The 21,818-nt window shown below is 37.8% G+C and overlaps 2 protein-coding genes and 1 long non-coding RNA gene across 4 annotated transcripts; all 3 read right to left on the bottom strand.

The window, feature by feature from the left end:
• Positions 1-1,446: 1,446 nt before the first annotated feature.
• On the bottom strand, positions 1,447-6,238 carry LOC146449442 (uncharacterized). Its single transcript, XR_014860704.1, has 4 exons — positions 5,959-6,238; positions 5,559-5,633; positions 4,875-4,951; positions 1,447-1,849 (listed from the first exon to the last, which is right to left on the bottom strand). It is a non-coding gene; the product is annotated as an uncharacterized LOC146449442 (long non-coding RNA).
• A 3,459-nt stretch (positions 6,239-9,697) lies between these two features.
• Positions 9,698-13,823, bottom strand: LOC146449441 (uncharacterized). 2 transcript variants are annotated; one of them, XR_014860647.1, is made up of 3 exons: positions 13,453-13,823; positions 13,167-13,273; positions 9,698-11,754 (listed from the first exon to the last, which is right to left on the bottom strand). XR_014860647.1 is itself a non-coding variant. In XM_085101629.1 (2 exons), the coding sequence occupies exons 1-2, from the start codon at positions 13,289-13,291 to the stop codon at positions 11,514-11,516; spliced, it is 366 nt and encodes a 121-aa protein (XP_084957755.1). In that variant the 5' UTR covers positions 13,292-13,823; the 3' UTR covers positions 9,698-11,513. The 2 variants fall into 2 exon arrangements, 1 of the variants encoding a protein (XP_084957755.1); XM_085101629.1 differs by having other exon boundaries at positions 13,167-13,823.
• A 761-nt stretch (positions 13,824-14,584) lies between these two features.
• Positions 14,585-20,322, bottom strand: LOC146449440 (uncharacterized). Its single transcript, XM_085101271.1, has 9 exons — positions 20,056-20,322; positions 19,941-19,954; positions 18,685-18,772; positions 18,033-18,054; positions 17,393-17,444; positions 17,254-17,301; positions 16,298-16,395; positions 15,249-15,407; positions 14,585-14,745 (listed from the first exon to the last, which is right to left on the bottom strand). The coding sequence occupies exons 1-9, from the start codon at positions 20,229-20,231 to the stop codon at positions 14,662-14,664; spliced, it is 741 nt and encodes a 246-aa protein (XP_084957397.1). The 5' UTR covers positions 20,232-20,322; the 3' UTR covers positions 14,585-14,661.
• Between the last annotated feature and the right edge of the window lie 1,496 nt (positions 20,323-21,818).

Here is a 21,818-nt window from a genome sequence, read left to right as displayed (position 1 = left end):
GGGGCTTTGATAACTAGTCATTTTGTAGGCTATTTCTTTTACACATTTTTGCCTTTCCTAAGAAAAAAAAGCGCTGTGCTTTTGATGGGGGTGTTCTAGTATGGAGTCAAAAGAAAAAAATTAAGTCTTTTGGCGGGAAAATTCTGTGCAGGTTTTACACGGATTTAGCCCTTCAAAAGCTAAGTTATATTTTGATTTTGTGCTAGACCCCGTGTTAAAAGCGCAGGACTTTTTTTCTTCTCGGCAACCTCTCCAAGGCAAAAAAAAGTAAAAGAGATAGCCTACAAAATGACTAGTTACCAGGCCCCTTTTACAAGCGCGAGTGTTTTTTTTTTTTTTCATTTATTGTTATTAATGAATGCAAGACAAATAAAGTTGAACAACAAAATAGTCAAGTTTTAAATTGTTTATTGACTAATTGATATTAATTACAAGTTGTTGTAACTAATTTACTACTTAAGTGATTGCTACTTAATTCTTTTAATATACAAAGGAGTAAAAAATATAAGCCAGATGATGAAACTAAATAAACTGCTTTGGTTGACAAAAATATTGTGTGAAACAAATTACTGAAGTCAAAAACTAAGTCTTTTTTGCTTTGAAATATTAGCGAAAAACAAGCGTAAATGCTAACTTTTGGTTCACAAAAAGTATTTGAATTTTCTTAATGTCAAATTGCGCAGTTTAGACAAGTTTGCAATTTTTCAGCCGTTTCGAAGTAGATTGAAAACATGACGTGAAATACAGTATTTGTTGTAACGAAATCGAGAGTTCACAAGAATTTTCTGAATTTGCCAATTGCCGACTACCAAATACAAACACTGTTTTTCACGAAATGTTTCAGCCAGTTTCGAAGCGACGGAAAGATTACTAACATGTCTGACTAGAAAACGTCTGAGCAACCAAAACTGTAGCGAAATTGAAAAATATGAGTGCATGATACAAGACTCAATTTTCTTCTGTATATACGTTACATGTCTGGATTAGCTGACAAAAACATGAGTGTAATTTCATTCAAGCATTCATTGGAATTTTAAGATTTGAAATTTTGGTCACATGAAAAGACAATTCTTTGAACTCAAATTCACCGAAAGATAAATCAGGCGGGTCCCAGTTGTTCAAAGAGCGGATAACTTTATCCAGTGGATCCGTCGCTATCCAACCGATAAAACGTTTTGGCTGGAATACATTTTATCAGCTGGATAGGATTTATGCAGTGAATAAAGATACCCGCTCTTTGAACAACCGGGGCCTGTGCCGTGAAATTTTGCATCGTGCACTCATAAGATAACCGTGAATGTTTCAAGTAGCGATCACTTAAAGCAAGAAGTTCCACTATAAAAGGCATATCACATTTTAGAATTCAAAGGCTTGTTCAGTTCCAGTTGTCATGAGATCTAACATTTTTACGATCTAAGTCAGCAAAATTATGTTTAAGATAGAGACTTGTTCAGTTCCAATTGTCATCAGAAATCTAATGTTTCAAGGTTAGCAAAAGTATGTTTAAGATAACTTTTGGTAGACACATGCCGAAAATGTTATATTTTGTTTGAATGTTTGTTAGAATTTCGACCCTTGTTTTTTTGTCAATTCTAGAATTGAAAGACTTGTTCACTTCCAATTGTCATGAAACCTAATGTTCTGAGGTAATTCAAGCAACTCTTATAATGGAACGTTCTTTTTAGTACAAGAGCTCGCTAAAACAGTACATTTTCTACCTTAAAATGTGCCCAAAAAATTTCATCATTGTTCAGTCTTTCTCTTGTCCTGCTTGCTTGTATATACTTTCCGGCTTGCGGAGGCGATTTGTTCTTCACTCTTGTGTTTCAGTCTAACTTGAGATTGACAGCTAAAAGAAAAAGGAACTTGACATTAATTTCATGTAACGCCACAACAGCATATCTTATTGACTTTGGCGGAAAAGCATGTAATAAGGGAACCTTGGTAACTTTTCTTGAATCGTAAAATGAATTGCGTAATTCCTTGCAATTTCTTCAATCAAAAACATTTAAGCCATTTCATAGTGTCAAATAAATTTAGTCGCCTTTGAGAAGAAGTACGGTTTCTATACTGCTATAAATTTACGGATATTTTTTAAATTTGTTTGTGATGAATGAGAACAACTGGACAAGGCTATTTGCGTAGAGAAGCTCATTGATTTTCCGCTTTTATTTAAAACTACTACATTTAGTTTGAGACACTAAGTATTCTTCAGTGTGAAATGAAATGAACCCGAATATTTCGTTGAACGTTTGTTTGTAAAATTATCCGTCGATGAATTTTTTTGCGCGAGTTTTGTTTTTCCACTTGTAAATTTTACATAATTTGCACGCACGCAAGACCTATGTTGTCATTGGTTACGAAAGCAAAGGCGACACGAACTACTAAATAAAACATGAGGCTCACAACCTATTTCTAGTCAATTTTCACCACTCTTTTCCAAGCAACTCCGAGGTGGTCTTGTGGTGAAAGCTCACGCCTTGAATAGAAGAACGACGGCCTTATCTCTGCCGTCGTCAATTTAAGTAGCTTTGGAGGGGCTTGGTTCAAGCCCCGAGGCAGCTGGAAGTTTTCCTTTTTTTTTCCTTTCAGCAAATTTCTGAGTCAAAATTCACGTCTTTCTGTACAATTTATTTATCAAAGACATTTTTTTGCCCAAAGGCTAAGAGTAAATTAAACTGTCACAAACCTAGAAGCCCAGGAAGTTATTTTTATCAGTCAATCTTGGTGCTCCCTAAATGAAACTTTGAAAATTTATTCTGCAATATTTTTAAAGGTTTGCTTTTTTTCTATTTTTTTGGTTCAGTTTTCATTATATTTCATCCGATTTAAACGAGTCTTGTTTAATTGCGATCAATTCTCTTTAATAATTGGTTTCAAAAGAAGAATCAAGATGAAGTTGTTCCAAAGCCGATTACCTCCACAAATCCAATGTTAAACGCTTTGGGAGGATTTCCTTTCACGTATTTTGAAATTTTTTTGCTGTCAGTTCGACTATGCAATCCTTTTTTTTTTGCACTTCATTAATTTTTAGTTTCTCGTCATTTTTACTTCATCGATATTTATCTTGGTAGCTGTGTTTGAGAAAACCCTTCAAATAACAGAACGTCAAAATCTCGATTCTTAAACGTAGTTTTTGTTATAATCAGTGACAAAAACAGTCAAAACAAACTTGTGACAAAGTAATCTAGATTTACTTGGAGACGCTTTCAAAACGTTTTCAAATATGTAGTATTGCCAATGAATATAATTTGAAGCATTGTGGTTACTTTTATCCGAGTTGTAACGACAAAATAGATTTCCTTGAAATTGAGGGTCACGTGATTCCTCTTCCATGGTAAATTATTTTGCTTGGAAAACAAATAAAAGCTATGTGCATGGGTCAAGATTGCAGAGTAACAAAATGAAAGCCTTTTCTTAGTCCAAATTATTATAAAAAATCGAGCTCTAAGACTTCTCAACTGCTACAAGCCTACTGAAGGTTCCTTTCAATCAATGGTTTTGAATGTGATTCTTTCGTCACGATAACAATCTCCTCGGCTTTCCCGAAAAAAATTAATCCTTTCATCCAAATATGTCTTGGCACTCAACTACAAAGATTTCACAGTATAGCGCAATCAAAGCGAATCAAAAAATTGTATCGAGTTCTGGAAGACTATCACTCAGTGGTAGAGTCGAATGATCGAATCATTTTCTAAGTTTTGTTTTAGCCCTAAAGACCTATTCCTCATATTCTAGGTATTCGTATTCTGAGTAAGTACAATATAAAATTGTGTCAAACAGCTTGTAATTTGCACAAATCGAAATATTTAAAAAAATGTTCTTACAGATTTTTCTTAAAAACCGGAAAGCCGTTAGAACAAAAATTCTTTTTGACTTTCGAGAGCAATAAGGCTTGAGAGGAATTTCTGGTGTTAGATAAAAAGGCTCAACCAGGGTACAGTTTTAGTCACTGTGTCGTAGTATATGAAGGAAATAGAAGCTTGCCTTCTACTCGAAATTTTGATTTAAAAAGGATACACTCTCGGGTCAGAAAAACTCTTGCCACCCTTCTTAAGTCATTGAATGATTACTATATTTTGAGTCACAGACAACAGCTACATTCTTAGGTTCAAAACTTAAATTTGTTAAAGGATTTTGTATAATTCTCGTCCAAATGGCCCACCAACTATTCGTAAGCTTGGCAAACAATAAGCTTGTTTTTTGTTTTTGTTGTTGTTGTTGTTTTTTTTTTTGCACTAATATGATAGGTGGAAAAATCCACGTGATTTTGTCAGTCGTTGCCAAGAGACAATAATTTGGGATTTGTAAAGTCAAATGTGATCTCTTCTTGTTTATAAGACCGTGAAATTTTAAACAACAACGTACTGGTTTGTTACAATGTTTTGTCTAAATAGAAAATTAGGCTATAGACTCCAAAGACAAGATCAACACAAACTTTGCCCCATTTGCGGCCAAGGTTAGATTAACGATATGATCAATTTGACACAGACAGTAGATTCTGGTTTCGACGCTTTTCATTATTTTGCTTGAAGTTTAAAATAAAAGAAAACAGTAGCCGAGAGGGAAACTGGCGCGAAATTGTTAAGTAAAACCTTTAAATACGAAATAGCTTCAATTAAAGTCTTGGATAAGGACTTAAAATGATTGAATTTAATTTAAAAACTGTGGGACTGAAAATATAGTGGCTGGCATGATTCGGATCATTTGAATTCCACCTATCTCCGGTATCCGTTGTTTCGCTGCTTGATGTAAACAATTAATCTATAGTCGAGTGTACCAAGTTGTTTTTCGTGGAAATAATATTAAGATATTCAGTCAGCCACATTTTTTGAAGAAATTCATTATCCGATATATCATTCTTAAGTTCTTACCTTTGAAGCATTTCCGTTCTCTTTTCCGGATTTCGGCTTCTCTTGCATTCCGTCCTTTCGTTTTCCCAGTGACTGTCCTGGAATAAATAAAAATAATCAAGTCAGTGATTTGCAACAAATGCTACATTATAGGTTGATTACACGTTACGCCATCGCGGCCATCCATGGATGTTGGTGGTATGGAACAATAAGATTTTTCTACTCTGGGAGTTAACTTCCATTTTTATGCAAACTATGTGAGAAAAATTTCTTTTGTTTTGGCACCAACATGGCGGCAATGCAATCAACCTATTGGAAAAAAATAAACGGGCTAAAATAACAATCTTAACCAAGGGTTAAACGGTGAAGTTGAAATTACGATCACCGGAAATGCAGCGTAAAATCGCGAGAACACAAACACTACAAAATGAAAAACCACTGACGAGCCCCAAAATAGTTATCAGCATCTGATTTCTGCTTATGATGTGACCACTTAAACCAATATGCAGGTCACGAGAATAAATCGAATAATCACCAAAGAAAACATGTCTTGATGTTCAAACAAACTTGTTTGAGGATTGAATTCTCCCAACTACTGACAGAAAAAGATATGGAGAACGACGATGGAGAATGTATATGTTAATACCTGGTCTGAAGTTTAAATCGCCGCGAATTTATTGCATGATGAAAAAATTCAAGTCTTACCTTTGCAGTAATTCCAGCTTGTTCTCTCGGTTTCTGCCTTCACATTTTCACTTGCAATATTCTGAATTAAGGGGTCTGAAAATACAAATTATCATATCAGTCAAAATTCTGCAGAATAACGTAATATTGACGCCATGCTTCTAATGGTAAAAATGTCAATTTTAACTGACGCATAAATTCAGTAAAGGACGATAAAAATGTGTACATAACGAAACAGTTTAACAGTACTACTGAGAACGAGACCAAGTTTTGCTCCATTTGAATACAGTCGAAGAGTTTCAATCGATGTTTTCAACGAGTAGCAAGCCAACTCACGTGTTAAGTCAGCAACTGAATATATCCCTGGTTTGCTTGTGGCGTCCACACAAACTTTAAGCAATATTTCAAAAATAAGACTCACCGTTAGCGTGTACTTCTTTCTATGCTTTAAGCCTTTGCATTTCATCATTTTTCTTCGTTGAAGAGGACCGTCAAACCACCACTCTTCCCAACGGTTTTCTTACAAGTCCGAGAACTACGTGTGAAGTTAGTTATGAATATGGATTAGGAACTAAAATCAATCACTGACAACGGCATTTGCTCACACCCGATAAAAGAAACATACTGCATGCGCTGCCAAAATGCGCATGCAAAATGAAAAGAGTTTTTGGGTAAATAAAGATGACCATCTTTTGCTTTGTGTCAGCGACGTGGGAAAAAATATTCCGTCCACTCGCATCCGTTTCCGATGGAAACGGTAACCAAAGCCTCAAGTTTGTGTAAATCCACATATGATTACAATCTGATCATAGTTTACTCAAAGATTTGCGCGCGTTGAATGGGAGATGATCGCGGATAGCCATGTGAGTACGTAGCGCCATGCCGCGCCGCGCCGCGCTAGCTAATGGAAGCCTTGTAACCACACGCTCGCGTCGTTGGCTATAGTGATCCCGTGTCCAACAGGCACGAGTGCAAAACCTTTTTTTAAATAATAATTCCTTCAAATTGCTATGTTTTGGGAACTGACTGTTTCTTGCTGGCTAGTTATGCCAGGCTGGATAAGAAAAAAATTTATCGCCCTTCGCGTCGCCTGTCATCGCAGGGGGTGATTTCTTGCGCGTACGTGTTTTTTAAAAGGTTGAGTGAATCTCTGATTACAGAAACGGTAGGAGCACTCTCCTTGTAAATTGCAGGGTGTTTCTGAAACGAAGACCCTAAAACGAAAGTAGAAGACTCACTAATCGAAGGTCGACTCGTCAAAACGCAATGTTCTGCGCCCGTTGAGTGCAGAGTCGAAAAAAGGCGGCAATCAACAAAATTCCTCAATAGTTTTCATAAAACGTGTTTGTTATTAATAGTAAACTGTTAGAACTGTTAGAGGTCAGTATAAAGCGCGATGTAGCCAAGTGTCATTCATTTTCTGTTGAAGACACTCCTGGTTTTAGATCAGAGGGTCTTCGGTCTTCGTTTTAGAAACACACCCTCTCAAAGGATGGGCTTTCACCCTCGCGTGTCTCCCTCCCTCGCGCTCCGCGCTTTTTTCCATGCCCTTTATATTTTTCACGAGCCTGCCAAGTAGGCTTAGCTGAAGACAACGGAAGCTTAAGCTGCAGATTCTCGAAACTGAAATAAGACAAAAGCTTCACGTTTGCAACCAGCCAAATGAGCAGGCAATAAAACTTCATCAAATGACTGTTTGACGCCATAAAGTTCAAGCGGAAAGCCTTCCCGCTAACTTTGTTTCTGCGGGGGTGTCGTGGCGCGGCGGGGTGTAGCCTGCGTGGCAGGCGCTATAAAGGGGAAGGGAGAAGGAAAATCGGGCGCGCGCGAAGGAGAGGGCAAAGGAAGCTCCCTCGCTCCCATCGCGCGCGCCCGATTCCCGTTCTCCCTTCCTATAGCGCCTGCCACGCAGGCTAGGCGGGGTCTAGTGGAGGAGGATGGGGGAGGAGTGGGCCAGTGACGAACTTTAGATTTATACTTTCAACTGCTTTTTTATTTTGCCAGGTCCAGAGGTGTCTATTCTTGACGACAGGAGGTACGGCCAGGGAGGGGGTCTAATCAAGACAGCCAGCTTTGAGACCATTTGAAATGAAATAAACTAACCAATAAAGTGCCTATGCTGCACTTTTATTTGACGTTATTGACTATTCTATTGTGTAACTCCAAAGTTAAAGTTTAGATGCTACTATTCCTACTGCGCGCAAACGTATCTAAGGAAATATGATCCCTCTGCGCGCAGGGTATAGGTGCCCAAGCCCCGCTCGGATTTTTTTCTGGACTTATTAGTTTAATCACCGCCGTTTGGATCTAGTGAGGAGAATATTTAAATAGATTGATATTCCACATGTTTAAATCAGTTGTAGCTATTCACAACAAATTTGAAGCAACCTGAGTTAATTGATGCCACATTTTTACTGAATCTGTTGGGCTAAGCTCACCACTAGTTTGGATGTAGCGAGAACAATTATTGATTTCACATGCAAACAAGATGCCTGCTATACTGGCATTACGCGTGATGCTGGGGCTGACGTCTTTTCAGTCTCGCGTCGTGGTCTAAGACTGTCAAACAAAGCACGATTCCTTCGCCAGGAATTTACCAATTTCCACCGTTTTAAATGTCCGGTGCTTCTTAGAAGTTATTCTTTCGATTTGCCGCTTCGAAATGGTGAAATTTCCGTTTGAAAACGGCACACTTGAGTCCAGAACATGTTAACAATATGGCGCCAAATTTAATCTGCTTTTAATAAATAGATCAAATGATGCGTTGACGTCACACAGGTAGGGGTGAGTGGGTCCCCTCCCTCGCGATGTAAGCGACAAAAATGGATTTTGATTGGCCTGCTTCTGCTGAAGACAATCAGAACAATACACCCCCGCGCTGCAAGTGATAAAAGTCGCTCGCGCCAGGTCCATTCAAAGAGAAGCAAGCGAGCGACTTTGAGAAAGTCTACCCGAGTAGGAGAAGGGTTAGTTTAATGAATAAATTAATGTACCGATTTGTAGCTACGAGGAAGAAAAAAAAAAAACAAGATGCCTGCTATACTGGCATTACGCGTGATGCTGGGGCTGATTCATTTATTCCAACTGTATGCTTCGCCGATTGATAAAACTATCCTTGCTGATGGAATAGTTTGAGTCACGACGATCGCGTTACGTTGTTTCCCTTGTGTTACGCTACTCAGGGTTTCAAGGGAAATTGCGGGAATTCCATTGCGATAACGTAAGCTTCTCAATGACCTCTTTTCAGTCTCGTGTCGTGGTCTAAGACTGTCAAACAAAGCACGACTCCTTCGCCAGGAATTTACCAATTTCCACCGTTTTAAATGTCGAATGCTTCTTAGAAGTTATTCTTTCGATTTGTCGCTTCAAAATGGTGAAATTTCCGTTTGAAAACGGCACACTTGAGTCCAGAACATGTTAACAATATGGCGCCAAATTTAATCTGTTTTTAATAAATAGATCAAATGATGCGTTGACGTCACACAGGTAGGGGTGAGTGGGTCCCCTCCCTCGCGATGTAAGCGACAAGAATGGATTTTGATTGGCCTGCTTCTGTTGAAGACAATCAGAACAATACACCCCGAGTAGGAGAGGGGTGAGTTTAATGAATAAATTAATGTACCGATTTGTAGCTACGAGGAAGAAAAACAAGATGCTTGCTTTACTGGCATTACGCGTGATGCTGGGGCTGATTCATTTTTTCCAACTGTATGCTTCGCCGATTGATAAAACTATCCTTGCTAATGGAATAGTTTGAGTCACGACGATCGCGTTACGTTGTTTTCCTTGTGTTACGCGACTCAGACTTTCACCGGAAATGTGTGGAATTCCATTACGATAACGTAAGCTTCTCAATGACCTCTTTTTAGTCTCGCTTCGTGGTCAAGGACTGTCAAACAAAGCACGATTCCTTCGCCATGAACTCACCAATTTCCACCGTTTTAAATGTCGAGTGCTTCTTAGAAGTTATTCTTTCGATTTGCCGCTTCAAAATGGTGAAATTTCCGTTTGAAAACGGCACACTTGAGTCCAGAACATGTTATAAACAATATGGCGCCAAATTTAATCCATTTTTAATAAATAGATCAAATGATGCGTTGACGTCACACAGGTAGGGGTGAGTGGGTCCCCTCCCTCGCGATGTAAGCGACATCAAACCGAGATTTCCTGAAACAGAATTGTTAGTGGTAATGTTCTTAATTTAGAACCATTGCAGAAAAAAGAGAAGACATTGACAGCTGTTTGTAATTTGAGATTTCTTTTATTTGTGCACAACTGCAACTTAGTTACAACAGTTTGATTGAGGGATCGACTCCCCTTGAAACTAAGATTTCCTGAAAACAAATGTTAATATTAATGTATCTGAGTTAGTACTCCTGTACAGGTAAAAAATACATTAGCTATTTTCTGTTTTTAAAGTCTTATCTCAGTTATACAAGTTCGGAAGTCTCTGAAATGGAATCATATGTTAGTAACTAATTGTTTAGTCAATACCACACAATGGTTTATGTAGTTTTAAATAAAGACACTCACAGCATTGCAGTCTTCAGAGTTTTATTAAAAGTGAGTCATAAGTTACAGAGCTTGTACTCTAAATAATTAAGAGTGGATTAATTATTAATCCACATCAGGTCTGCTATGGGGTGCGCTCCTAAGCAAAACATTTAGTGTCCAGTGAAACCAAGAGTGTTTCTGTGTCCAAAAAAACTTGACACCTCAACTGAAACACTCAGGGTCTCCCAGACACAGTCAGGGATAGCTTGCTATCAATTCATTGTTGATACCAAGCATATAGATTGTACGCATTGTCAAATTTGGATTGAAGATGAAGGTAGTGGTCGTCGAAAGCCGAATGAGCCGAACTTCTAGTAGCCGGAAAACAATAACAATCCACATACCTGATACTGGGACGCTGCTTTTCTGTTTATGTCTCCTCACTCCATGGAATCCAGCTGGAATAATCATTACTATAATACGATAGCTGTAGCTGTTTCAACTAGCCAAAAAGTTCTAACAACTTGAGATGAACATTTTGTTGTATCCAGCCACTAATTAATGAGATTTTTGTTGACAAAGACGTGTTTTATGAGCAGCTCAGCTCTCTGATCAGTACAGTGGCAATAGGCAACTCATGACAAAAAAATGTTTATCCACTTTTCAGTGATATCTTTGATTGACAACAGGCAATTTGATATTAAGTGTTTTATCTCTGATAGCTGCATGCTTTCAGATAATTTTTGAAGAACATTTTATTATAAGTGTTAAATCTGGCAGCTGTTCATCGCTGATAAATATTTTGATGACAGCAAGTAATTCTTGGATGAACATTTTACATAAATTGTGTTAAATAAATATTATCAATGACAGTTGAAACAGCTTGTGGCTATATTAACTATGTTGTCTATTCTTCTAATCTAGAGTGTGCCCATTGTTTGTCCCTTTATACCCAGTGTTATGTGCCTAGCTTAATCCTTATCAACTAACTACCTATCTGTCTGTAACCAGAAAGACCATTAAACCTGTAAGGAGTTGCCAAAACAGGTCTCCTTTCAGACATTGAAAGGACTTAAGCTCCAGTTCCTAAACTAACTCTGAATATAATATCTGGTTGAACCTTACGAAATGTAGCTTCACTTAATCCAGTGCTAACAGACTGTCAAGTGAAGTGTAGTAGTAAGAAAACTTATGCGCAACTAAGCGGGAGAAAAACGTCGATGATGAACTGCCACGGAGGAAAGTTCGACGTTAAGCCAGAGAAGAAGTCTTGATCTTGAAAAACGGAAAGGAAAAAAAGCCGAAAGAAAAAGCCGAATAAAAATCCGAATTCCAGTCGATAGCCGAATAACCTGCAAAGGAACCCACATGGGAGCCTAAGGGGAGGACCCATCCCAACCCTTGGGGCCCAACTAACTAATCAAACTACAATTAAGTTAAGCTGAAGAGCCAATCATCTGTGTATCGTGTGCTTTGTAAGGTTCATCCAGAGCTCTTATTTACCCCCCATTCCCACCCAGATTTGACTGACCGGCTTCCATGGCTTGTTAAGGCGGAGCTGATTTGCTGAATGGTGCAATTGTAGTCTGATCTTAGAGGAGAACTGGATGTTGGAGTTACTGTAGCATTGGACTTTAAATATGCTGTGGCCGAGGTATTTGGTACTGGCAGATGTTTCAGAGATGGCACAATGAAGAACTGTTCCCACGAAAATGCAAGGAAACTGAAAATGAAAAAAAAAAACCATTTGAGCAAAGTATACCACAAATTAAGAACTGTAAGAGTACGGAGAAAATTACCATTTTACAATGTACAATGTGAAGCTTAAAAAGCAAAATCATTAAATTCCGGTTAAAGGTGGGGCTTTACCTGAATTTGAGTGAAATTTGAAGAGGTTTTAAGAATGGATAGAAGAAAGAAAATGATTTTTGGAACACTAACAGACAGTCGATAACCACGCAAGAGCACCCCAGGTTGCTAGTGGACTAACTTGGTATCCGTCTATTAATTATTAACTACAAATTCTAATTTTAAAACTTCACTAAATCTTCAACATTTCTTATTTCTTTTAATTTTACCAATCCTTCAAGAAAAATTATTTCCTTCCAAATATACCTAAAAATCACCCAAAAATTCATAAAACACCCCAAATCATTGATTTGTGATATGAATGGAGGGTTTTTGTGTTGCTTGAAATGCAAACAAGATATTTCCATTTGACCGATTTTAAGCGGCGTGAAAACGGCTTTCAGGTGTACCCCCACCTTAAAAAACAGAAGGGGAGATTCAAAACTGAAACAGTCCTCTGAACATGTTTTCTCCTTTCATTTGATATGCTTAAGTCCGACTGATCTTGATAGATTAATGAAGCTGTTACAATTGACACACGAGAACACCACGAATTTTAAATGTTGCAGTCTTTTTTTTTAGCTTTTTAACATTGTAAGTTTAGTGTTAATTGTAATTTTAGCTTTTTAGCCTTTTAAAGTTTACAACACCTCTTCACCCCGTAAAAATGTCAAATACGTAACAAAAATAAACAGTTATTAATAAAATGTAAGCTTCTGTTTTACTTTGTCTACTTAACTCAAATGCATCACAAGATTCCGCAAAGAGTACGGTTTTGCTACGTTTTGCAATGATGCCATCCCGGGATGCCATTGCCTTTTTAGCCTTAATGTTAACAATTTCGAAAGAAAAATTCCAGGTATTAAAAAGAGATGTCCTTTCGAAAATTATCGCGTAAGTCGGCGCGTTTTGCACGAACTTCGGGGAAATTTCGATTCGCGTCCACCCGGCCAAAAGATATAATTTTTTCCTTTCCCCTGTTTCGTTTTTTTTTTCTTCTCTGTTCGAATAACTTCAAAATAAAATTGCTGATATTTTCCATCAATTTATGGTGATTGTTTCGTTCAACAAAAGGCGTTATTTTGCGCTTCTTTGTCATTAATACTTTTTACTGACATTGTAGAAACTTTTCGCGCGTTCGCGAAAACAGTCTTTCAACTTGAAGAAAACACCTCAAAAAGTCTTGCGAGCACAATTAAAACTTTCACGTCGAAGCGTCAAAAACAAGAAACTGCACTTTGCATGTTATTTTTTTTTCTGAAATAAAAGAAGTTGAACAATAATTACCCCGTTCCAGCTTGAAAAAACAACGGAATGTTTCCAGACCTCGAGCTTTCGCCGACATAAGTTTTCTCAATCTTTTCCATAGCTTCATTTGCTTTCAAGGGTAATTTCTGCTGCAAAACAATCATAATGGAATTTCAGTCAAAATAAAGATAAGTTTAAGTGAGAATTTACAAATAAAAACAAGAACAAGTGAAATTAAGGTAGGAATGCACGCGTGTATGAATTGTACAAACTCCGCCGGCCCCGAGTTACAAAGTTTAACAGAGCTGGAAAATGAAACACTGACCTTATTTCCCTTCTTTTGGCATTTTCTCTCTCCTGTGGTACTTGAGCAGCAAATAATAAGTTTGTTTTTAGGAAGATAAACAGGCAAAGAAGGCAAATTCAATCAGAGGAAATTTTTTTCTTTCTTTTCGAACAAAGCTGTCCCTTGTTTATCTTCTCTCATCTGTGAATTTTGTCAGAGACGGCGCCAACTTAACACACAACTCATATCTTCTGATTGGCTCGTTAGATCGCAATACTCCTCTCTGATTGGCTGACTGCATTGCAAGGATTCTCGGCGGAAATATTGGCGGGAAAAGTTGATGGGGAACGCGCTATTTTCGGGCGTAGTTTTCGTAGAGGCACCCGAACCCCCGAAATTGTGTAATCCAATTAAAAAATTGATAGGTACTCGGGAGTACTTCGACGGCATTACCGTTGTGCCGATCATTGACTCTTGCTCTCCGTTAGGCATTTAGTCAAACAAGTATCTCTTTTAAAAATCCCGTACCTTCTGGGTGGATATTATAGCTCAGTGCTTTTTGGGTATCGAGACTTTGTAACGCATTTTTTGCTTAGATTACGATAAAAATTAACTATTTAGTGCGAGCCCATGAACAAGTCCGCTGAGAGACCATTAACAATATTATTTTCGGGGCACCGTAATCCCTTCTGAAAAATTTTAATAGTGTTTTTCGTGTGGCTAAAATCACAACGTTTTGTTATTGTTTTCGCCGTGTCACACATTTAACCTTAAGAAACATACTTTTTTATGCGTTTTCGTCAGTCCTCGATAATATAGGCCAATGAATGACGCCAGCATTTTTGAAAGTATGGTTTTTCACCAGTTCACACACTTAAGTTTACACGATACGTTTTCACTCCTCCGCAATACTATTTTCGAAAGTCTTTTTCATAAGCATTTTTGACCTATTTACCTTTAACGATAGGCGACAACGCAAAGAGTACGTTTCTAAGTGAAATTGCATTAGAGTGGGCGAGGTCCACCGGAGTACCCCTCGGAAGATTTGCGGGGTGATCTCAGGGGTACCCCTCGGACGATTTGAGGAGCAATCCTGGGGATACCACATATCTTCTTTCAGTGAAGGACTGGTATCAATAATTTAAAATGACGAAGACAGAAAGCATAAAAATTGTTAAAGGTGTTTCTTTATTATAAATACTAAAATAATTATTGTTTTACATGAAGAGATCTAGCTGTTCAATTCAGTCATGTTGCTGCGAGGAGTTCCTGTCGCATCTTTTTTAGCTTGGTTATCCAGCGAGCTGTCTTAGTTTCTTCATCTTCATGAAGCTGCAGACAAAAAAAAATCATGTAATGAACATCAGTTATGCAGACAACGTAGAACCTGAGCCACTCAGTTCCATTGGAGGATGCACAGCATAAAATGACAAGGGACAGTAGTACTCCTCCTTGAATAGGACGCTAGTCTATCACAGGATACCCAGCATAAAGTGACTACACAGGTCCATCACAGGATACCCAGCAAGAAGTGACTAGGAGTATTACTGCTCCCTCCCAGATAGGATGTTAGTCCATCACAGGATACCCAGCACGAAACAACAAGAAGTGTTACTCAATCACAGAGTTACCTCAGCATTAATTTTGGTAGGTTTCCACAACATTTCATGGGTATGCATTTAAATATGTTTCTTATGAACACATACAAACAGTGGGGGAGGGACCAGGCTTAGGCCACTAAATGGACTTGGACTTCAAAATGTTTCAGACATTCTACCAAAAACATGTTATCTTCATTGCTATCATTACAATCTAATTTTACAACAGACGCTTACCCATGAAGCAAACAGTCCCTCCTTGTCATTTGACTGTGATATAACTGGTGGTGTTGTCTTCACTTCAGTTACAGTAGAAAGAGTAGTGGTCTCTGGAACTGAGTTGCCAGCACCAAACATGGCTGCCTCATGGCTACCATCTATATTTTTATCAGCAATCTGTCCCACAAAAATGATTTGAAAATACAACAAAACAGTGTTAATCTGGAGTGCTGGATTTATAGAGCCCTTTTCCTGCACTTTATCCATTTTTACTTGCCACTCCACTTTGCCTGGTGGCTTGAAGACTAGCAGTTTTATAACCATTCTAGTAATCTGGCTTGCAGGCTTCATATCAATATACTTGACTCTCTCTGATAGCGACTATCCAAAATGCAAGCAACAGTACATGGTCATGTGTGATAGATGACAGCTTTTAAGAGGTTTCAAACTTAACATAGTGACTTCAATAAACAGAAAAAAAACAGAGGGAAATTCAGTGTCATGACTGCAAAAGTGTTTGCTTTAAAAAGATTTAAATTTTAGCTAGGCTTAATGTACACAGCAGGCAGGTAGCCTCCCTTGTTTAGATTTTGTGCGAATGACTTAGGGGCACAGCCAACAGTTACATCCAAAACCCCTTGCCAGCAAGCAAAGTCCAGTGTATGTTAGTTGGCGAGATAGTGCTTTCAACAAAGACCTTTATGAAGACTTTCCCCTAATCTCAGCTATTCTTAGCAACATTTCTTGGAGGGATTCAAGGCCACATGCAAAAACTCTGGTGAATCTGAGCTAAAACAACAAAAAGTGATCTGAAATGAGACATAGGTTGGTTAAGCACTGAGACCTTCAAATGGTCTCTACAGCAAAAACTGTATGACTACATCAACTGCTTAGTTGTTTTAGAGCTGCCAATTTTGAATACAAACACAGAAGTTCAAATGTGTGACTCAAAAGAAGGTAGCATGTATAATACAAGGTGGAAACATATTGCATGTGACAAGCCCACTCTCAGGCTATTAGCAAACTACTATGTTGTTAAACTTTTTAAAACTACACGGAATCAATACCTGATGGCCTTTGGAGCCTGCTGATGAGCTAAATGACTGAGGTACAAACTCATTGCTTTCAATGCGCAATATTGCTTCTTTGTCAGGGGCTAATTTTCCTGTTGAATTAATCAAAATAAAAATAAAATACAGAGAAAATATTTGGCTTCAGAAAATGCCAGTTGATTAAATTATTATTACAACTAATGTTGCTATAATTCTAAGCATCAAAGAAAAAATATTTTAAGCAACTAGGTAATTCTATGATTCAATCATCATGATTATTTTACAAAAAGAGTCCACAGTACAAATACCTACCGGTAATTATTGAAACATTAACATTCCCATAAAATTTCACTGTCATGGAGATATGTCAAGAAATGCATGGTGCATTTCCGGACATAAGTGCACACTTGATTTGCTCATGTTCAGAAAACAGTGAACAAATTCGCGGATCCTTTTCTTTATGCAATAATTAACAATTATTCCATGAGCGCTCGTTGGATATGAGATGATAGATAGCCAACGAGGCGCATAGCGCCGAGTTGGCTATAATCATCTCATATCCAACAAGCGCAAGTGGAATAATTGTTTTATTAAAAACAATCAAGAAATCTCACTGATTTCTCTGTGCAAGAACAACCAGAAGACAATTTAATGGTCGCCATTTCTCGGCCATGGTATAATGGCTCATATACCATGGCCGCTAAGCCAATCAAATCCCTCGAATTGCATTATACAATGATTCAGTTTTTAATAATTTATGTTTATACTTTAGAAAGCTAGTATTTATGCTGTGAAGGATGCAAGTATTGACAGTAGGAACTAGATCACAGAAAAAAAGGACTTGTGGGAAAAACTTGGAGGACCCTTGAAGAGGCAGCATGTGCCTCAGGGATGACAATGATACATTTGTGTACGACAATAATAATAAATGTTATTATGATTATTACAAGTGACAAGTGATAAGAACTCACTCAATTCCTTTGTTGCTTTATCTCTTTTTAGGACCTCATCTTTGGACTCTGAAACACAAACAACAAATAAAAATATTTATTTAAAATAAAGTTAGGTATAGCCCTTTTAAAAATTAAATCACAAAAAGTCATATTATACCTGCTTTTGCAAGAGCTTTCTTCATTTTCTTTTTTGTCTGTTCTTTTGAGACCTTTGAGAAAGAAAACAGCAAAAAAAAATTTCACTTTTGTTCCAAACAACAGCTTCTGATCCTTTGCCAAAGTTTCAACCACAGAATATTCTGTTTTATGTTACAATCAGTGACATCTTGTTGGGGTACATTATGATGGAATTAGCATGACATTTAACATTGACAACGTGAAGAAGAAATGGTTTGCTGTTATTGAGTAACTGAAAGTAAAAGTAATAAAGGGGAAGCAAGGTAAAAATTAACACAAGGAAAGCAAATTTCAAGTTTGTAAAATTCAACTTACAGCAAGTTGTTAGTATTTGAAAGATGAAAATGTGCTTGAAGGTGAAAAGTAACAGTGTCAAGTTTCAGCTTGGACAAAAGGCAACGGGGAGAGTACAATTAGTGAGGAAAACTCGCTGTTGCAGAAATGTACTTTTTTTAAGGTGAAATTCTGAGAGAGACATTCTAACTTTTCAAACCAAGACCTAAACATGCTTGGGATTATTCCATACAAAAAGTACAATGCCATGTATGACAGGCATAAGCCATAGATGTACAGTCTTAAGAATGCTATGTGTGCCTAAGGACAAAATTTGACTCGCTCACCTGGCTGCTTGATGATGAAACTCTGCAAAAACAGAATGGAAATGTTAAAACTACTCAAAAACAACACAAAATATTAATATGTAGCCCCCTAATGATATTAGTATTACAGTGTGATGTGCCTTACCGCAGTCACCCGACAAACCTTTTTTTATAGCTTTTATAACTATCATCAATTTTTCTTATAGGGCCAATTTGTTGCAGAGTATTTGAACTCTAAATGATACACATAACAATGGTAACGATCGTATCAAATCCACTCAATTTACCAAATATCCATAACAAATAAGTGTGGTTTTCCACTGACTGAGGAAGGAATAAAGCGGAAAACATATTTCTCACACATGCCTGGGAATCTGGGTTTTAGAGTGCAGGGTTTTTCAGGTCATATGATGTGGGGGGTTCAGTTTTGTCTGTTGCATGGTTTGACTTGGCATGGCTCCCAGCTGCATGTGTGAAAATCCCTTCTTAAATAAGATGCCTTCTATTGAATACACTTCTCTTAAACTTAACTATAGGAATATACAATCACAAAATAAAAGTCTCCTATGCAAGCAAGGCTGCCATTTGGTGGAAATCTTTCTGAAATATTACAGCTTGTTTCATAAAATTGCAAAACTGGACAAAGGAGTCTATATTTTAAGATACTTCTTACTTTTTATCTTTCCTACTTCCTCTCCTTTCATCATCATTAGAGTCACTGCTGTAACTTCTACTGCTGCTTGATCGACTGTATCTGCGATCTGGAAAAAAGGTTCACTTTGAGTTGAAGGTTGAAAAAAAGACAAATAAAATGCTCTACATAAACATGTAAGATAAATTTATTTATGTTTAGAAAATAAATGCCGTTGTTCATGGAAGAGTTTATCCATATGTATATTTTTGCCAGTTGGGCCCTATTTAAACAATAGTTTTTCTGTTAAGGTACTATCAGTTGTTACATGTAGTTGCCCTGCTTAAGGAGAATACCATATCACATGATCAATTTCAACCAATCTGACTTAGACAAGTTTAGTGGTGAATAGAGACCTTCCAGTTCCGATTGGAATTTTAAATTTTGATATCGACCAGAGAATGAAAATCCATTGACCCTTATCACTCGGTGGCCACGTTGAGTCTCGGGGGAATAAAAAGCTTTGCTCTCGCATGGCAAGCCTCGGCCAAACACGAATTCAGTGCGAGGCTTGCTGTGTAAAAACAAAGCTTTTTATTCTCCTGAGACTCAACATGGCCGCCGCGTGATAAAGTTCGATTGACACTGCTGGAAGGGATAACATAACACTGTTTTGAGTCTCAATTATTAAAACAGTGAGGATAAAGTTACGAAGTACTCAAAATTTTAAAGTTGTCTGATTTGTTTGTATTTTGCCGTGGGCAACTTTTTGCCTTGCAAGCAAACTACACAGAATTGTAGCCTAACTATTTTAAAAGATGCTACTATTAAACTTGGCCATGTTGTTAACTTCGAGGTGTTTTTTTTTCTGAAGGTGTCTCACTTACTGACTATACAAGTTACTAGGCAAGGTCTATATAATTTTGCACAATATTCTGTCACGTCTTTACCAATGAGAATAGCACCTATTATTATTTTAGTGGTATTTTCTTCATTCTAAAAGTGTCCTGACACAATTAAATGGTGGAATATTCTGCAAGAAAATGTTGGTGACAACATTTTTTTTAAAATTTAAGCTTAATTTTAATATGTGCAGATCAATTCAAACCTTTAACATTCCCTCCCCTGGGGGAATACCTCGGGCATTTGTGCTTTTTAGGCGGGGGAGGCGGAAATTTGAACAACCTAATTTTCAAAAGTTCAAATGCCCAGGGGATGTTGAAGTTTCGAATTGATTGATCCTAGTATAGTGCAAATTATAAGGCTTTAAATACATATGAACAGAACATAATGCTCACCTTTTCTACTTGATCTGTAGTTTGTGGGGAAACAGTAAACAAACAAAACAGTTGTTTTCTTGTTTGACAATGAATAACAACGACGTGTTAAGTAAAACATTCTACCATCTATCACCTGCTCCGTCTGTAATCTTCATAGCTACTGCTTCGTGATCGGGAACGACTACGTCTTCGATCACGAGAACGCGATCTTTTTCGTCGTTCTCGGCTTCTACTCCTTCTGTCACGCTTCCTGGATGATTTGTGCTTCTTTCGTCTATCATCGTCCGAATCTGAGCTGTGTCTACCCATTTTTAAACGTGATAAGGTATGGTAATATTTTGCTATCTGAACGTGCTGGCAGCTGCCATATTGGATTTCATGACCGAAAAGACTAACGGGAAGATTAGTAACCAGTCCTCATCGATTCCCCATTTTAATTTTTCCTGGTAATTTTTGTTTACCAAAACACCCAATTTCCCTTACCCGTTTTCGAACTAAAAACCTAAAATCTTTCCGCGTTTAGTTTTTAGGTCGAAGTGGCATAATCAAACATGATTAGCTAGTGGGATGCAATTATGTTGCAAATTAAAGTACCTTGGGGAAGAGGAGGGTTGCCCCTCCTCTTCCCTGAGAGCCTGTTTGCAGGTTAGGTAGACAACCCTCTTTTAATTAATATATGCCCCATCAAAGGGTACAGTTTTTGAGTCTCAAATAGGAGACACAAATATTAGTCTTCAATTTAACTTAAAATATTGCAATTGTAGATAAAATCGGGACACGTTTTGAAGGAAGAAATGAAACAAGGTATGAAAAGTCATAATATTATGGGTCCGTTCCCCGGGGGAGGGCACTTGACCCATGTTTGGGTGTAGGGGTGCTGCTGGGGGTTTGAAACCCTGACCCTGTTTAGGACGAAAATAACCTTAAATACCTATCCTGTGTAGGACAATGTCCTCTATTTTAAGACCCTATTTAGGGCAGAGGACAACATCTAGCTCTTGTGTTACACAAGTGTTTATTGGCAATAGTAATAACATTTAAAGGCCCACTGTCACTTACCGGACGTGATGTTCCACGCATTGAAACGCGAATACCAATTACAACAGATAAAATAATACACTTCCTAGAAGTGATGGCGAAAAATCCCAAAATTTCGCATTAACAGCGGTGAATCTTAAGTGGAAATTCAATTGACGTGAAGCATTGTTCACTAAAATAAATGCAGACTATTAACGTCTCTGATTTCGGATTGCCAAATACTCGACGACAGTCTTGCAACCATACCCTGTCTAGGACAGGTCCAGGACAAACTCGCTTGAAATTATATACCCTGTTCAGGACAGAGGGGCCAAAAACCATACCCTATCCAGCAGCACGTCCCCTAATAGCCCATATAGGGGAGTACCCCCCCCCCCCCCCCCCCGGGTCCGTTCAATCTTAAATAGTTTGAGTTTGAGTTTTGGCAATGCCCCTCACCCAAAATAATTTCTCAGAAAAAAACCCGAGGTATAAACTGGGTAACCAGATGCTCTTGTACATTTAAGCCAGTTGGGGAAAGGGTGGAAACAAAAAATGGAAAAAGCATCTGATCTCGCAGGGTACCTTAAGAAAGATACCACCATCTTAGGCTTGCTTTTTCATATATACTACAACCAGTAGTCTGTGTCTTAAATTCACAGAGGGAATGAATGGGAAGTTCAACAGTGTACTGCAAAGTCATTACAAATTTTCAAAGATGACCAAAATGATTATGGTCAAGTTTTGTCAGCACCTTAAGCCAGTGATGGACACTCATTGGAAGTTTTTGTAGGACTAAGGAGTTTTCCACCTGGTTCTCCAAACCTTTGTTCAGTGTCTCTACAGTGAAGAAGACTAATATGATAACCCCTATGGTTT

The sequence above is a fragment of the Pavona decussata genome, unplaced genomic scaffold (assembly GCF_977016875.1).
Source record: "Pavona decussata unplaced genomic scaffold, jaPavDecu1.1 SCAFFOLD_602, whole genome shotgun sequence".
Classification (NCBI taxonomy): Eukaryota; Metazoa; Cnidaria; class Anthozoa; order Scleractinia; family Agariciidae; genus Pavona; species Pavona decussata.
Note: the sequence above shows the minus strand (reverse complement) of the source record. Positions and strands in the feature narration are given on the sequence as shown.

Bases quoted from the DNA above. Each gene is read 5' to 3' on its own strand.
- LOC146449441 (XM_085101629.1), bottom strand. From the start codon at position 13,291: ATGATTGTTTTGCAGCAGAAATTACCCTTGAAAGCAAATGAAGCTATG. The intron at 11,755-13,166 runs GTAATTATTGTT...TTTCATTTTCAG, and splicing joins TTTTTTCAAGCTGGAACGGG to TTTCCTTGCATTTTCGTGGG.
- LOC146449440 (XM_085101271.1), bottom strand. From the start codon at position 20,231: ATGGGTAGACACAGCTCAGATTCGGACGATGATAGACGAAAGAAGCAC. The intron at 15,408-16,297 runs GTATTGATTCCG...TTTGTGGGACAG, and splicing joins CAGGCTCCAAAGGCCATCAG to ATTGCTGATAAAAATATAGA. The intron at 14,746-15,248 runs GTAAGCGTCTGT...TTTTGTCTGCAG, and splicing joins AGGGACTGTTTGCTTCATGG to CTTCATGAAGATGAAGAAAC.